The sequence below is a fragment of the Gallinula chloropus genome (assembly GCF_964237585.1).
Source record: "Gallinula chloropus genome assembly, chromosome: 1".
NCBI lineage: Eukaryota > Metazoa > Chordata > Aves > Gruiformes > Rallidae > Gallinula > Gallinula chloropus.
The window spans coordinates 148,552,237-148,569,731 of record NC_140085.1 but is presented as its reverse complement, the minus strand read 5'-3'; the positions used below and the strand labels follow the sequence as shown (position 1 = coordinate 148,569,731).

At 42.7% G+C, this 17,495-nt stretch overlaps 1 protein-coding gene across 1 annotated transcript in view; it reads right to left on the bottom strand.

Moving 5' to 3' along the window:
• The window catches only part of RASA3 (RAS p21 protein activator 3), a 94,099-nt gene that overhangs the window by 20,521 nt on the left and 56,083 nt on the right, over positions 1–17,495 (bottom strand). Inside the window, exons 5-10 of the mRNA XM_084264323.1 lie at positions 13,807–13,887; positions 10,944–11,016; positions 6,626–6,705; positions 2,139–2,243; positions 1,498–1,654; positions 514–662 (exon numbers count right to left, since the gene is read on the bottom strand). Of these exons, the coding sequence (XP_084120449.1) occupies positions 514–662; positions 1,498–1,654; positions 2,139–2,243; positions 6,626–6,705; positions 10,944–11,016; positions 13,807–13,887 (645 nt within the window). The remainder of the gene's footprint in view (positions 1–513; positions 663–1,497; positions 1,655–2,138; positions 2,244–6,625; positions 6,706–10,943; positions 11,017–13,806; positions 13,888–17,495) is intronic.

Below are 17,495 nucleotides of genomic sequence, written 5' to 3'. Positions count from 1 at the left end.
GATCCAATCCCATCTTTGATCCTCAGCCCTCTAATTTGAAAGATTAGACACACAGCTTGCCTTAAATATTCATAGCTAGGAATAAACTTGCTTTATGATTTGGATAAATTCAACAAACACTTTCACTCAGCACTAGATGATTTATTAGCACACTATAAAGCTGCAATGTTTTCATACGAACAGCTAAAAGTAACGTAGAATTTCACATTTCTCACCAAATATTGAGTGCAAATACCTGCTCTCAGACCTTACAATAAAAGTCTTGCAAGTAGACTTCACAAAACATGATGGGAGTTCCTCATAAAATGAAATTTACTAGATTTTCTGAGCAGTGAATCTGTTCATAAAGAAGTCTGCCACTCAGCTGGGAGGAACAGGGACAATGTCAAGAGTTACTTAAGAAATTACAAAGTTTAAGTTCTAGCAAAAAGTTCTAGAAACCAAATAGAGGATCCTAACACCAGCCAATGCAGAGTAGGTATGTTTGACAGCAATTTGGTATTTGGTACTTACTGAGTTCTCTTCACTTCAGCACTTGCAATGGCACTTATGAAAGGCACAATTCTGCCATAGTGTAAGAAAAGCCTGACAAGAGGTATGGCTGCTTCCTGTTTTTCTCTGCAAACTTCACCCAAAATATGTGCAGCTGATGCTGAAACAGGCTGAACAGTGGAAAGAAATAAACACTTTGACAGATATTCTCAGAACAAGCATCCTTTCTTTCTTTTCCCATTAGCTACTTAATGCAGAACCCCACACAACAGTTGCAATGGCATTACCCAAAGGTGCTTGTACATAAGGTGGGTGGGCATTACATCCCAGTTTTTCTTGGCTGCGAGTTCCCATCACAAGAGGGCAGCAATTAAAAAACTATTACAGTACTGTCTTTTTTTTTCCTCCCATTTTTAATAGTGTCTTTTTCACTGACTGTCACTTTTGCCTGGGAAGCAAGTGAAGAGGAAGAACTGGAACCCTTCCTAATTTCAAACCATAGTTAAGTACAGAACCCAGTTCCTGTACCAAAAAAAATAGAGCCACTGCTACTACTGCTAAAAATACACCTAATGGCACATATGGTCCAAGTTTCTGACATTTCCGGATTAGTTCTTGGTTTGGGGGGTTTTGTTGTTTTTTTCTCTTAATTATGCAAGTAAACCTGTTTCTCTCCAGTAAAGGAAACCCAAATGATCAGACTAAAAATTTACTTTGCATTTTCACATGTCAAATTACAAAGTCACAGAGATTATGCTTCTGCTAAAACCACCAGTGTTCCTGGGTGTGCCTTCACCCACCTTATGCAGATAAAGATCTTCTCTGCAAGGACTGAAAACAAGCACCAGGGATATGCAGAGCTTAATAAGGCCCTCAGGTCCAAAAAGGAAGCTGCAGTATCTAGTAATTACACAACTAAAGTGCCAGCAAGACAGTGACAAATATTCAGAGAGACCCCTGTGAGCATGATCTGTAGGTAAACAACAAGCAGTGCAAACAAATTACCTCAACATCTGCAGATTTGAGCAGGAGGTCTCTAAGTGGACTGTAATAGTCTGAGGAAAAAACATGGTCCTCAGTATAAACCACATTTAACCTTAGGGAACCGAGGTCATCAGGTTTCAATGACTTGTTGCCATTATCTCTGGGCTGCAGGAAATACCTGAAATGTGAAAAGTAAGACAGAAAGTTTGTGCTAAAACAGTGTGTTATCTCAGGCTATACATGAACAGATGCACACATTATTTACATATGCATCGAGTCCTTGAAGGTTCTGAATCAGACTCACAATTAAGTTTGTAAGTCTACTTTGCACCAACTGCAACATGGGAAGTTCTGAACATGGAGATTTATGTAGATATGATTAAGAACCCACACACTGAAACGATGGTACTGCTGATGAACTGCAGTAAATAATATCATAAAGCCAATGTATTAGAACTCCCACGTGCAATACAGAGGCAGACTGAAATTTCTCATAACATCAAAACTTCTTGTTCTTACATTTCTAAGATTACTTTGGCTTGCTTACAAAAAAAGATACACATTAAATCCATTTAAACTTTATCACATAGCAGTAATTACTCTTAAGTCTTCGCAGCAGACATATGTTTCTACTTATTCTCCAAAAGAAAAATGTCAAATACCATGCTTCGTAAGAACTAGACTGTCGGAGAAATTTCAAGGGGAGTCTCAGTTCTCCTAGAAACTCGTCTCCAAACTTCAAGTTACTGGCATTCCAAAGATCAACTCTGTAATAAAAACAAGTAAGAGATTCATAATCAATTTCAAAAACCCTAATTAATCCCAACCTTGTTTTCAGTATTTCTTGGGGTTTTTCCCCCATCAAGCCTATGAGTTAGAAGGTCTCAAAACAGTATGCTGAGGTTTCCAAACAGTAAAGAGACAACCCTACCTTAGATCTCTGAAGCAATTCACCTTCAAGAAACACCAGTGAAAAATCCCCTAGTTTACCTTTCCTTCAACCATACCATTTTCACTATCCATACTGATAAAGATTCAGGGGGCTGCTTGGTTACCCCATGTAATGGAAAAATACAAGTCAAATAGACACCTGGGGGGGGAAATGTGTAGAGCTATTTAAGGACTCCATTCTGTCAGTCCTAGTGTAGACAGGCAGCAGCTTTACACAGTTAGGCTGAATGTCTACACAGCCCTGTACAGCACTCTACCTCCTGGGCAGGTTCATTGTGTCAAGCTTACAAATGTCTTGCACCTCAGCTAGTTCTGTACAGACCTTATGGCAGCTCTGCCACTCTGTATAATCAGTGTATTGACTGACACCTACATAATTTTTAGCACTCAATCACGTTTTGCAAGTTCTCCTCTGTATCTCCAGATGAGAGTTCCCTTTCATGTGCTCTTCAACACTGTGATGTAAAACAACAGCACTGAGAGTCACAGAAGAAGTACTGCTGTCTAACCTGGCATTTTAGATAAGTGCTGCAAAACCCACCTCGGAACAAGTGTATCAGACTTCAGGGTAGATGGTTTTGTATGTATTTTAAGATTTCCTCTGAGAAGCATTTTTATTTTAAACCAAGATGACCGGAGAATTTTACAGCTAAGTGATGGCCTGAATGTGCCTTAAACTTTGGGGGAAAATGACACATTGGAAAAAAATACAGGTTTTCAAAGAACAAGGATTTTTGGAAAAGCAACTTTAATTTGGATAAGGTGCAAAGCCATTCACTTATGGATGTATTCACACAACCTTTCTACTCTCAAGCAAGTCACGATAGGCTTGTCAAGGAATGATGTGGATAGTCCTGCTAAAAGCTTATCCTTGAAGGCTGCGGGGGGACCTCTTTGCAGCCTTCCAGTACCTGAAGGGAGGGGATTCAACTTTTTAAAAGGATAGACAATGGCAGGACAAGGGGGAATGGATTAAAACTAAAGGAAGGAAGGTTTAGATTAGATATTAGGGGGAAGATTTTACAGAGAGAGTGGTGAGGTTCTGGAACAGGCTGCCCAGAGAGGTGGTGGATGCCCCGTCCCTGGAGGTGTTCAAGGCCAGGTTGGATGGGGCCCTGGGCAACCTTGTGTAGATTCAGGCCTGAGGTTGGTGGCCCTGGCTGTGGAAGGGGGCTTAGAGCTCTATGATCCTTGGGGTCCCTTCCAACCCAGACCACTCTATGACTCTATGATTCTACCTTATGCAAACGCAGAGGATGCCACTTTTAAACCCTCTGACGCTTGTAGCTCTCAACAGTGTCTCATGCATCAAGCTTCATACATTAGACATACCAGCAGCTCACACTGCATGCCTGCTGGGTTAAGTTCCTCAAACTTTGATATTTTGACAGCATTTCTGCAGGGCAAGAATCCCTCCCTGCCCCCCCGCCCTCCCCCCCAAAAAACCCAATCCCAAACCAAACTCAAAAACACAACCTCCCCCCCCCACACCCCTTATTTGAAACTTCAACCTCCTCTCCCCTTTCTCCATATCTTGTTGGTTACTATCTTGCTAAGTAATTCAGATGGCTAAGGGCAGCTTCAGGAGGAGAGGAGTATTTTGAGAAGTTTATTTACACATAGTCAAACTTAAAATTTACCAACTATTTACAAGCTACTGGTTTCTAGTTTATCCAAATTCTTTCAAGATGCCCACTAGCAAAAACACTTGCAAATATATGCAGCCAAAGGGTGTTTCCCCCACACCAACTTGTTATGGAAAAAAAAATTATCAGTGCAAAGGATGTGTAGGAGAGGAACCAACAACTTATGGTAGATCTCACACTACACCATAAACAAAGTAGGCATGAGCATTCTGAAAGCATTACTTTCTGCACTTAGAGTACAAAGCATAAGCAGCACTTAAAAAACCCCATAAAATTAATAGTCAGATCTCAGAATCTAAAAGATTACTGTTTCCTGAGGTTTTTAGAAGGCAAGATTATGGCAAGTGTTATTCTAAAACTGGTCAGACTAGCCTCAGAAAGAAAGGAGCAGCAGAGAGCGGGAGGAGAAACAATGAATTTCACCAGAACATCTGGTCCCCAAGTGTTGATATGCCCTGCCTGCAACTTCCTACACCCACTCAAAAAGAGAAACTTACTTAGCTTCAGAGAAAAACCATGAGAGACTGTCTCCTCTGTACCCCGTGGAATGGCATTTTCTCAGGAGAGAAAAAGAAAACAAAACCCTAAACCCATAAATCGTGTGACCCATCCAGAGGGCATGGGGGCAATCTAACTCTGACTGAACAGGCTAGAGGAAGTGAGCGGGGGTGGATGGGGAACCTGAGATGGAAACAAAACCACTCTGTCCTACAGGGGACAAAACCTCTAGGCAGAGTTTGCCCAACCAACACTAACACTTTATCTGCTTTTGTCTAGTATTTAAGTGCTTAATCTTTTCCCAACTATTTTGTAAGCCTCCTCACAAACTATGAATCTTTACCACTGTCACATGTTGGTTTAAAGAATTGAAAGATTTCTTTGAAGTTCAGCTCCACATACATTATCACTGTGGACAGTCATTTGTCAGGAAAATAGCCTTAGCAAGTAGAACAACTGTATAATTTCATTTAGTCCAGTTGTACAAAATAAAAATCCACTAAAATATTAAGCAATGGGTAACCACTGTCCTATCGATGTCTAGGGTCCCCTTCCAGACTCACCAAGCCATCAGAGAATCACAGCTTTCCTTTAAAATCAGCTCATGGCCGGACATCGTGGTTAAAAAGACCGGACTGGGACTCTCTAGACACTGTTCAGTTGCCCATCCCATCACAAACATCCCACGGGATATGGGACGTGTTAATTCATTGCAGCCTACACCACGCAAAGCTTTGCAGAAATACACTCTGACCTAGGAGTAGGCAATCTGCTGTGCAGCACCACTGATGGCACCAAAGCAGCATGGCACTGAATGTGAGCCTCTGCTCCCTCTCCTACAACTTGGGCTGCCCTTGAAACTTTGCACTGCCCGATGCAGGTGTTCTCAGTGAAAGAGTACAGCCCTTGCCTCTCTCATGCACACACCGTTTCCCCTTCCTGACTCACAGAGCCATGGCAAACACAAGCCACTAATGGTCTGGCAAAGCTGTGATGCTGCACTAACAGGGTACATGAACCAGCAGCTGACAGTCAAATTACAACAGCCCTCATCCTTTTCTTGGTGAATATAGATGCATCTTGCTTGCTGGGAGTGAGCATTGTTTCCCCCTTCCTGGTCTCTCCTCCTTTCCTTACAGCCAATTGTGTTTCTGAAGGCACTAGGGAGTATTTTGGGAGACAAGCCCTCACTACCTCTCCACTGGGAATACCTGGGGAGGAGGAAGATGCCACCATTCTCCCTCAGCCTTTCTTCCTCCAAATCCTAGTGTACAGGAGAAGGGGAAATTCACACCACCTGATGCAGATATGGCATTTTTCAGCTATACACCACACCCAGATCACCAGGTCTAAGTTCCAGTGTATGCACGGGTATGACGCATGCGATCCTCTGAGTTCTGTACCCTCTATTGTATCCTCTCCACTCTTTCTGTTCACCTGTCTCCACAGACACTGTTGACAGGCGTCAGTAGGTTCTAAAATAGTACTAAGTGGGTGGCAGGGGGTGGGGTAGGGTTGTTTTGGTTTTGAAATCAGAGTTGTTTCTTTCCAGTGCAATGAATTTCACATATATCATACCCAGTCCTGCCAAGGAGGGGTTACAGTCTGGCAGAAAAAAAAAGAGAAACTGCCTCTGCCCCAGAGAAACACTGAGCTCAGGAGTTTCCTTTCAGGGAAGAAGGACCTTATATGGGCTGCTAAAATTAAGTGATAGAAGAAAACATAACTGAGAGCACGATAAGAGCGTCTGGGCTCTCTTGGGAAACTGAAGGAGGGAGGAAATGGGGGCCCAGACACAAAAGGCTGCAGTCAGTGACAAGTGCAGGTTAATATCCACACAGTGTACACAGGGTACCAAGGATTTCTCCTGCAGAGGAACCGTCGCACGTTCGCCTGCATCTGCAGGAGAGTGAAGCTAAAGGAGCGTACAGGGGCAGAGACTCATCTTGACTTATGAACAATAACACCATGCTTGCCACTTTGAAAACTGAGTCTACTGCAAATTTACACAGCTTTGGAAGACAAGTTTATTAGCACAAAGTGTTTTGTATTACCTAATCTCCATTTTGTCAACTTCATCAACATCTTCAATATCAAAATGGGATTTCTTGTTGTAGCTACTGGGTCTTGTGACCTAATAAAAAGGAAGAAATTTTTAAGAATTGATCTGACACAACAGCATTCCTATCTTGTGCAAACTTCTGAAGGATCACAGGTTTTTACTATCAGTGGTGACTTCAGCCTGACTTTGAAAACATTCGTGCATATGAGTAAACATGTTGACTAAACTGATTCCTCACCATGCAAAAGTGGTGGTTACACAATCATATCCATGAATGACTACATAGTCCACACTTTCTTCAGAGAGAAAGGATGTCTTGAATATCACTACAGCACTTTGAGTTTACATTGCAAAAAGAAAAAAAATCACAGAAAGGAATACCACTTTTATAATCCATCTAGAGAAATAAAAGGGCAATCAATAACTAACTGAGTTTTAAATACAGCTGGACAATAATGAGGGACTCTGAAGGGGAGGTGGTAACCCAAACACAAAACCACCCTTAAAAAAAATATCTTTGTGTATCTAATTAAAAATGAGAAGTTCTGCTTGTCTTGATATCCTGAAGGTCAGTTTATCATGCTGATACAAAGAACACCAAGCAGATCAGCTGTTCCAATAGATGCAAATCTTCATTCTGCATATCAGGAGTACAGAACCAGGTGCACAGTTCACCAACCACATTTGCAAGACTGATGAACAGCAAAGCACAGGCAGAAAATAAAGGGAGAATAGCTGTGTAGATAGAAGCACAGAGCATCACCAGAAGTGTCTGCACAAACATTTCTTAAAATTTGTTTTCTGGTGCGATAAACAGCCTTTGAGGGTTGCATTTGGTGTGTCAGAAACTTGAGAAAAAGGCTACCACACCCAGCTGAAACCACAGAGGAACTGATCAAATTCAAGTGTGTGTGTGATGTGTGGGTTCAGCTTTTGGTTGCAGAAGTTTATTGTAGCTGTCAATACGTTTGTGGCTCAATACTTCCCCCTCAAAACCTGTGTTGTATTGGAACCTTAACTTCTTGGGTTCATATTCTACATCAGATGACACAAACAAGGGAGGCAAAAATAAAGCTGCAGAAGTGGTGATGAACTGGAGAGAATCTTCAGCATGGGACACTCAGTAAACCTTTTTTGATGTGTATATGTGAGGCAGGACCCACTTTCAAGGCAATGCACAAAACCTAAAAAGTACTAGCAGCACTAGAGATCAAATCCTTTACGCTGAAATTGAACCAAATGAACCCATAAATCCAAGAGCAGCCTTCAACTTCAGCATCTCAGCACAAATTTTCTCATCCTACCTTTGCAACTGCCTTACCTGTGCCTTCAAGAAATTATCCTACCTAACTGCAAATGACATTTTCTACTTCCCTTGTGACGCTACTGGTGTAATTTTTAATAAGGAAGCAAACTTTTATTATCTGTAAAAAGAGCTGGAAGAAAAAGTGTTATAGCATAGGTGCAACTTATGGCACACCCCTTTTTAAGTAAACACTTTTCTGAGTTTTGCTGGAGTCTGCATGGACAAGGTCTCTCTGTTCACCTGCACAACTGCTTGGTGTGCAGATTAATATAGCTCAAGAGCAGCATTCCTGAAAAAGATAGCTGTATGAGGCCCATCCCTTCCAAGGATGAAGCTGGAGATGAGGGAACTCCCAGTCCACAGTGCTGAACTAACTGCTGTGTGCCATTTTACAAAAAAAAAAGGGGGCACAGCTCTGCTGTGCTGATGATCTCTTTCTTCCTGCAAAGCTGGCAAGCCATTTATCAGGGGCTCAATCTTTATTAGCACGTGCAGAACTGCAAACAGGTCCCCAGCACTACCTACTGTAGTTCCCGTAAGAGAGGCATTTTCCTGTAGCTGCATGTAAAACCCTGAGCACCCAACACTGCCCTGCAGCTGGAGCGGTGGTGAAAATGTCTCCTATCAGGTGCAAGTTTCGCTCATAGCACCCCTAAATAAGCCCTGTGCTTTCCCAAACCAGTGATAAGCCATTTTCCAGTTAGAAAAATCAACTCTCTGCGACTTTTTGGCTGTGGTAAAGAAAGCACTCGTTCGCTGTCATTTACAGATCAGCTTCTTCCTCAGAGGCAGGGCCGGTCGCTGTGCTAGCAGACTGCAGGAAAGCTGATGAAGCTGTTTGGAAGCAGTAAGTGACACTGCTGTCAACAGCGTGAATCTGTGCAGCTCCACAGGAATCAGAGCGCTCTGTTAGCAGGCACCAGCCACAGGTCTGCCCATGTCTCATTAGTGAATGTATTTGCCAGTCTTAGCAGTTCTCCTGAACCTTGTTCCTTGGAGACATTTAGGCTGACATGCAGTAACCACGTTCAAAATGACATAGATCTATGATGGCTCTGTCTGTGCTAAGGGTTTGTTTATGTTTCAGTGTTCTGGCTGATTCAGATGTTTCCCAAGCTCTGCTCTTACCCACACAGAAAACATTTTGCTCTGAGTTAGCAGAACAACTGGGGCATGGGCTTGAGTTCAGGTTTTCCTTCTGCTGGTAACTCGCATGCAGCACTGCTCTCAGCATAAAGACAAGCTAAGGAAGCCTCCAGGCCGCTCCACAGCTCCAGCTGGAAGATGCTGTTTCTCTCCTTCCTCTTCTGATACGGCACCACCTGCCAAGTTCGGTGTTTAAATACCAAACGTTCACTGCTTCTGCAGCACACAGAAGGCTGAGGAATCAGACAGGTGAGATTTTGTGGTTTCCAGGCTGAACTCCTGGATTACCTTCTCAATAAAGAGCTTTTGCTGTCAGATGCCTCCACAACTGCTTATGTTACGAATAAGGAAGCCCATTTTAGTTTATTTACCTATAGCATCACTCTTGTGTCACTGCCAAAGGCTGGATTGCAATCCTGGGCAGCTCTGAGTGCAAGCTCAGCACTCAGTACTATGGGATCTCTCCCCACTAACCATGCAGCACTCCAATGGAGTCAGGCAAGCAGGCACCAAGGTTCACTGCTAGCTAAAGTTAGGTCTGCAGGGAGGTCACACTCCAGAAAGAGACGTATTGGTTTACTGGGGGAAAGATTACCTTAGATAGCTATCCCAACCAACCCTCAGGGCTTCCACCCCCTTGGGCAGTGAGGAAGTGCTCCTGCCAATAGAGAACTTGCTATATATGTTCCTCAAATCCAAATCAATGAGAGCCCTTTGCTGCTGCTGTGACAGACTTTAGATTAGTCAGTACAATTGGCAGCTTCTAGACAAAGACTGTGGTTTGTAGAAAAGGGAAGACAGCAACAAGCCTCTCAATCGGCACTGCCAAGAACAATTCATGCGCCTCAGATGTGCACAGCGCAACAGCTCTTGTCCAGCTTCTCTCTCCCCAGCTCGTCTTCCTCATGTGGCTGTCTCTCTCCCTGAACTAACTAGAGAAATCACATCCCTAGGTGCCTCCCCCGTGCCAGGAACAATTTTTAATTTAAATGTGACCTGAATGATGCAACCAATATGGGCGGAAAAGGGTTTTTTAGTGATACACCAACTGCATTGTACTACTCTGGCTTTTCATCAACTTTATTATGCCAGCTATGTTCTTGAGGTATCTACTGAAATAGAACAGTAAAGTGTAGCCTGGAACTAAGATGTCCAAGAAAAAAAAAGAACAGAGAAAGAGACACATACTTTAGAAGACAGAATGACAAGTTTCAAGAGGTATTCAAATTACAAACACACGCACGTATGTATACGGACACCCCACAATTACAGCCCCTCTTGCCAGAAAGGACCAAGATAAGCACTTTGACCCAAGTTATATTTTGTCTTAACTGGACTTGTTAAAAATGCTCTACATTAAACAAAGCTGCAGAGGTTTCACCCACTTGGGAAAGGCGCTGGTATTGCAGCAGACTGGTAGACAGCCAGAACATCCAGTTTAAGTATGTTTAAGTATATTTTTCTTCTCAAGTTTTCAGTATTCCTAGGAGATAACCCTCCCCCCATTGACTGGGAAACACAGGGTGGAGCAGCTATAAAACCACAGGCTAAAAAAATATACTTTTGAAAGAACCCATTTTTAACTATTCTTTTTCAAAACTCTTCTGGGGTGAGTCACAATGGAGTAGAGCCTGCTGGTCAGAAGTGCCCACCTTGATGCTTTCCAGAGTACCTGAGCTGAAGCAATATACTGCTCCCTCAGCAGATGGCTAGCCTGATTCTGGGTACTTCTTTCCCCTGCACCATGCTTTGAAACAGTTTTCAAAGACGACAGCTGGCACAACATAGAGCAGGATGCTGTGCCAACTATCTACTGTATAGTGTTTCAGCTTATCGCCCGTTCCTTTGAAATACCAACCTCAAAATAAAACACTTCATCAAAATGTGGATTGTTGGTCTTCTTTTTAACTTTAGTCTTTTTGGCTTCCGTTCTGAATTGAGAGAGAGAGAGAAAAAAAAAGTAAGAAACACCATTAGCAGAAGTGTGATCCTAGAGCAGAGCCACTGAGGAACAGTCATCCACTTGATTTACCCGATCAAACTGGAATGCCATGTGGCTCCTGCACAGCAAGGCATACACACTCACACACATTTAGGGGAGGGATTCACTGCATGCCTATTTCTCTAAAGTTGCAGTAATCACAGTTTGCTACCCTCTCTTAAACACAACTCCTTGAACCCTAATTCTGTCACTTGCTTGGTTCAGCAGAATCTTAGATCTGTACAAAGCAACTGGCAAGAAAGGGGCTCTGAGCAGCAACTTTTGGGGGATGATCTCAATTGTGATGTGACCCACAAACTCCTCCTCATACCGTAAAAGCACAGGAGACAGGAAGACTGACACAGCTAGTTCTGTGTTTCAGATTTTATAATCCTGGCCTGAGGAATCAATGAACACTTTTCAGCTGTGCTAAATAAAAAAAAATCCAGAACTATTTCCTCAGTAAGAAATAAATTTATTGCTATATTATCACCCTCTTCCCTGCAGCCCCAACAGCAGCTAGTTAATGCTAAGGTGTTGAATTATGATGAGTGCCACTCAGCAGAAGTCTCTTACTGCTCTGAAGGCACAAGACATGGCAGACCTCCTCCTTCAGACCACTTACCGGGCAATAGGCCTGACAAAATTCAGCACTGCCTGTTCACCCTTTATGGGCAGTGAGATCTGCCTGTGCCTGTCTTTTAGAATACAGACATCTAACCGCTTGGCATGGGGTTACAGCCAGCCAGAGCAGCATTTCACTAAGGCCAGCCAGCACCTGTTTGATGACTTCCAAACCTTAAGGACCTAAGCTTGATTTGTTCTAGTTACCTATGAGTGAAAAGCTCTGTGTTGTCCTGTGTCACCGATCTTCCCCTACAGCTCTGCAGCAATAAGAAGGCATAGATAAGACAGACACAGATGGAGAGGTGCATCAGCCATGTGGAAAACTGACCTACTAATCATTTCATCCCAAAAATCTATCCCTCATTTCTCATGCAGCAAAGCTGCTTAGACAGCTTGCAGCTGCTTATATTAACCGGACAACTCTATGTATTCTTTCACAGAGGTCAAGCAAAGCTGGGTCTAATTCCCAACGCTGCTACAGGCTTCCTGTGGGACTTGAATGGGCCAGCCCACCAGTGTACAATGCTTTCCCATATATAATACAGGCATAGAAACAGGAAGTTTGATGGCTCTTTAAGTACAAATCACACAATAAACAGCAGCACATTTGTTGAAATTTTTATGCTTGGCACTGCATAAATGCAGCAGCAATAAAGCAGCTTTCCTACTCTGAAAGGAGACACGCTGAAAAATCCAGAGAGGAGAATGATGTACAGATTAAGAATATCCCACTATTCCTAGGAGGAGCTGAGAGATAAGAGACTAATCGCCTCCAGGATGCAGGGCAGATTGCCTATCCCATCTCATCAGTCACACTTGCCAATCAGCCTCTTTACTGATAAACCCATCTGGGAGGGGACTGGGAAGCAGGATGTAGAGCGGGAGGCGATTAAAGCAAGCACAATTATTGGGCAATTACAAAGCAGTTGATGGGAGTAAGCTGCATGCTGCTTGCTGGAGATAGGAGGCAAGCCTTCTTCCCCCACCACCAAAAAACAGATAGCAGTAAGATGAGGCTATGCTCCTTATTATGAAAGGAAATACGTGGTCAGTTGTCATGCATTATTTGGACTGGGGGATGGAGGGAAGCAGATGAAGAAAGGTAGTTTGGACATTCAAGGATATCAGGGTTAGTCATAAAGAATCTCCTTACAGTTTCAGTAACAGCCACTGAAACTGTAAGGAAATCATTGAATCACCACCCAGTACTATCTGAAACAAGTTACAGGCTTAATACAAAGCGTACAACCCAAATACAGAGCTCATTACTGGAGATAAGGCATAACACACCTAGACAAAGATGAAGAACACAGAACCGTCTCCAAGACTCCTCTGCAGGCCAGGAACATATTTGCCAACAATGTGTCTTATTTATAGTATTTTCAATAAATTGTTGTAAAAAAATTAAGGATAACCCATGCTACCAAATCTGCTGCTTTTAGGTCACAGCAGAGCTGGTTTGTTTCTAACACGGCACAAACATAAAATGTGACTTTACAGAAGCAGAAAATAAATCAGTGACATCCAACAGAGCAGGAAATTTTTATAACAGGCATTTTTAATCCCAAATTTAAACTGAAGCATATTATGCAGAACCTCATTCCAAATGTTTTCCATGCTATCATGTCCATATATATCAAATTATAGAACTGAGCCACCTAGGGCTTTCAAAATACACATTAATTTGCTACACCTCGAAAGTGAAAATACTCTACATATTCACCTAAAAATATTCACACATTGTAATATATTGATGTATTCAGCTTTCTCTTCTGCCCCTGCCCAAAATGAGGCAATAAATTTGCTCAAAAACTGGCCTCCCACTGTGAGGTGAGAAGATGCACAAATTAAGCCTAACCACAAATTACCTACTCCAGGATATTCAAATTATTTGGGGATTATTCAGACCTTTCCAGAAATCAAAACTGAAACAACCCTCAAATTCCTTCCTCTAGTATAATTCAGCGGTTCATACATGCACACACAAACACTTCACATATTCTAGTGGTGTCTAAATGCTCCCATCTGTCCATCTGAGAATGCAGATTTCCAACAGACAAAGGAAACAGAAAACATCCTTATAAAATGGAAGCTTTAGATGTGCCATACTTGCCTGGAGGGTCCTGCTAAGGTAACAGTGGCATAGGGATCACACTGCCCATTTACGATGGGCAGCCCTTGGCATTCTAAAACTCTAGAAAAGAAGAAACACAGACAAACAAGTCAATGAGATGGGAAGAGACCAGAGTGAAAGTAAAAGCAATAAGTTTTCATCCTGTTCCCTTTTCACGAGACTTTTCACTAGGGAACTGGAATGTCACTAAGCACAAGCCTTTAATTTATACCTAAACTTGAAAACACATTTTGGTCTTTACAGGGTCAAGAATGCTGTTAAATTACAGAGAAACCTTAACTCAAAGGATTCATATTATGCAAGCACAACAATTTAAGGTTCATGAAATAAGAGTCTGCTGTCAAGATGGGAGCTGTCAGCACTTTAAAATTATGTGACAACTTATTCACCAAAAAAAAGAACCCTTCCCAAAACCCGACAGAATTTACTTCTGTAACAAAAGATCTTAAAAAAGCCAAACAAACCACACAGACAGATCCCAGCAGCAGTCAAATAATTTCCCAGAATCACATTCACAAAGGCCTCAGTGCTTTTAACAAAATTAGGCATGGGCTTATTTGTAAAGGTGAGTTAACTACAGACAGGGAGACAGTAGGAAGCAGACATCTTTGTCCACAGAACCTTTAAACAGCAAAACTGAAGAAACCCATTCAGCAGCTCTGCACTGAAGAAGTGAGAGACACTGGAGGGACAAAATGGAACAAGTTGGGTTTTACGGCATACCACGGTAAGAAATCTGTGCTTCGACATCTCTTTGGAAGGAAACCCCAATGCAATCTCCCAAACCAATGAAAAAGTGTTTCATGTTTCACAAGGGAAAAGCCTCTGAGGAATGCAGCACCAACTGGAAAGAAACGCCAGTTGCCAGGACTCTCCCTCCTGAAACAAGCCCTGCATCCAGCAGGTAAGCCTGTTGGGCTGGTGTGTTTACACAGTCCTAACTGGAAAAACGTGCTGAAGACAAACTCTGAAACTCTTTAGGCAGGTGAGCAGTACTATTGCAGTGTGAAATATCTTGCACACTTCTGGGTGCTACAACAAGAAAAATAATATCCATTTTACTGTTTTCAGTAGCATCAACTTTGATACAAACAAATATTTTAAGACATCCGTAGAGAAAAATTTACTAACAGTACCAGCTGGAAGGCACAAGCTCCAATAATCCTCAACCCCAAGCAACACACAATAGATGTGATACGGTTGTCTAAACACATACATCTGGTGCCATCTGAGACGAATTAACAGTTTCTTCCCTGGGCCCTGGCTGTCCAGAGAGGCAGGAGAAACCCCCAGAACAGCTATATTTGACAGGTCCACACCATTCAAGAGGCCTCATAGATGCCTATTTTCAAGCAACCAAGACCTACTCCACAGATTCACAGAATGTTAGGGGTTGGAAGGGACCTCAAAGGATCATCTAGTCCAATCCCACTGCCAGAGCAGGGTCACCTAGACTAAATCACACAGGAACATGTCCAGGAGGGGTTTGAATGTCTACAGAGGAGGAGACTCCACAGTCTGTTTGGGCAGCCTGTCCCAGTCCTCTGTCACCCTCACAGTCAAAGTTTGTTCCTTATGTTCACATGGAACCTCCTGTGCTCCAGCTTGCACCCACTGCCCCTTGTCCTATTGCTGGCCATCACTGAGAGGAGCCTGGCTCCATCCTCCCAACACTCGCCCTTTATGTATTTATAGAGATTGATGAAGTCACCTGTCAGTCTCCTCCAAGCTAAAGAGGCCCAGCTCCCTCAGCCTGTCCTCATAAGGAAGATGTTCCACTCCCTTAATCATCTTGGTGACCCTGCGCTGGACCCTTTCAAGCAATTCTCTGTCCTTGTACTGAGGGCCCAGAATTTGCCCAGCCTACCTTAGAGAGAAGGTGTAGAACAAGCTTTTTTTTTGGCTGTGTATTAATACACACGCTGAAAATTGAAAGGAAAATGCTATTTTTTAAATTTAAAAAGGGCGGAGGTGAATAGAAATAACACTTACAGGGAACTTTACATTGCAGCCTTCTAGTAGAGTAGCTAGAAGTGCAGGAGGAAAAACCTTAAAATATCAACAGAAAGCGTTTATAAAGAGGCAGGTCCAGCTTGGTTTTCTCAGGAGTAAAGGACAGATCATTTTCCTTCCTTACACTAATATGACTTAGATGTGCACAGCAGAAACTTTGCCAGCGTGGTACAGCATGACTGCTGGTAGTTCTTCTAGAATAGCAGATGTGGTCTGAACACCTTCCCATCTGAACAGAACAACTGTACACCAAGTGTCAGTGTCAACCCCCCCCCCCCCCCCCCGCCTTCCTTAAAGGCAGCCTGGAAGTTCCTTAAAATGAAATAGTAACTCAATGGCTTTATAGCTGTCAGCCAATTTTCTACTGTTGATGAACAGCTTCCAAGTCAGCTCTCATCCATACAGGAAGAACTATGTGAAATTTAAACACAGACAAAGCATGTTCAGGGAGAGTATGATTCCTGTTTTAATAACAGCAGTCCTTTCAAGAATATGCAGACAATAGCAAGTGTTCCCAGACAGCATGATCTATACTCAAGGACATGCAGAGTTTATAAATCCTTACATAATAAAATCACAGATGGATTTGAATGATGGAAAGTATGGAGCTATCCATGCAAAACCCACCATGCATACCCTAACTACAAGCACACACAATCACAGAATCACAGAACTATAGGGGTTGGAAGGCACCTCAAGAGATCATTGGGTCCAACCCCCCCTGCCAAAGCAGGTTCCCTAGGACAGGCCACACAGGGAGTTGTCCAGACGGGTCTTGAATATCTCCAGAGACAGAGACTCCACACCCCCCCTGGGCAGCCTGTCCCAGGGCTCTGTACAATGATGGGATTTATTTTAATATTGCCACATAGAAGAATTTTTTATGGTTTTGGTGGATAGGCCTCTGTTATCACATCAACCATCAGGAACAGTTAAGAAGACGAACAGTATCATTAGCTGGCTGGAGAGCACAGAGCAATGTCAATCACTGGGCACTTGCATCTTGAATTGTGCGTGCCCTACGGAACACATGGAACAGAACAACAGGATGGCTTCTGATGGCTCGTGGCTCTCCCACGTTTGTACTCTCCAGTTTGGAAAACAGAAGTTATCCATTCATGAACAGCTTGCAAAATAATGAATGGTGTGAAGAACACTTCCTCTCAAAATAAGAATTAAGAGGCACATAATGAAATTACCAGACAGCAGGTTTAAAATAAACAAAAGGAAGTACTTTTTCCACACGATGCGTAATGAAATTGCAAAACTTTATTGCCATGGGATGTTGTGGAGGCCAAGAGAATACATGGATTCAAACCAGCACTACATGAACTCATGGAGTGTAGGTCTGCAGGCAGCTATTAAAGCTTAATGGTCCAGAAGCCTCCTCCAGTTTAGGAAAGCCCAAATTGCTGATCAAGAAGGGTGTAACACTGGAGCAATCATACCGTATCTGAAGTATCCCCCACCAGCAAGTATCAGGAACAGTATTAAACTAGACTAGAGGGGCATTTAGCACGGTAGGGTCGTTTTTATGTTCTCTGAGAAAAACACAAAAACAAACCCCCAACAAAACAAAAGAAATAACAAATGCACAGATGTTCTCATGTAGTCACAATGACTTAAGAGTAAGACGTTTCTTTGTGTGCAGTTGG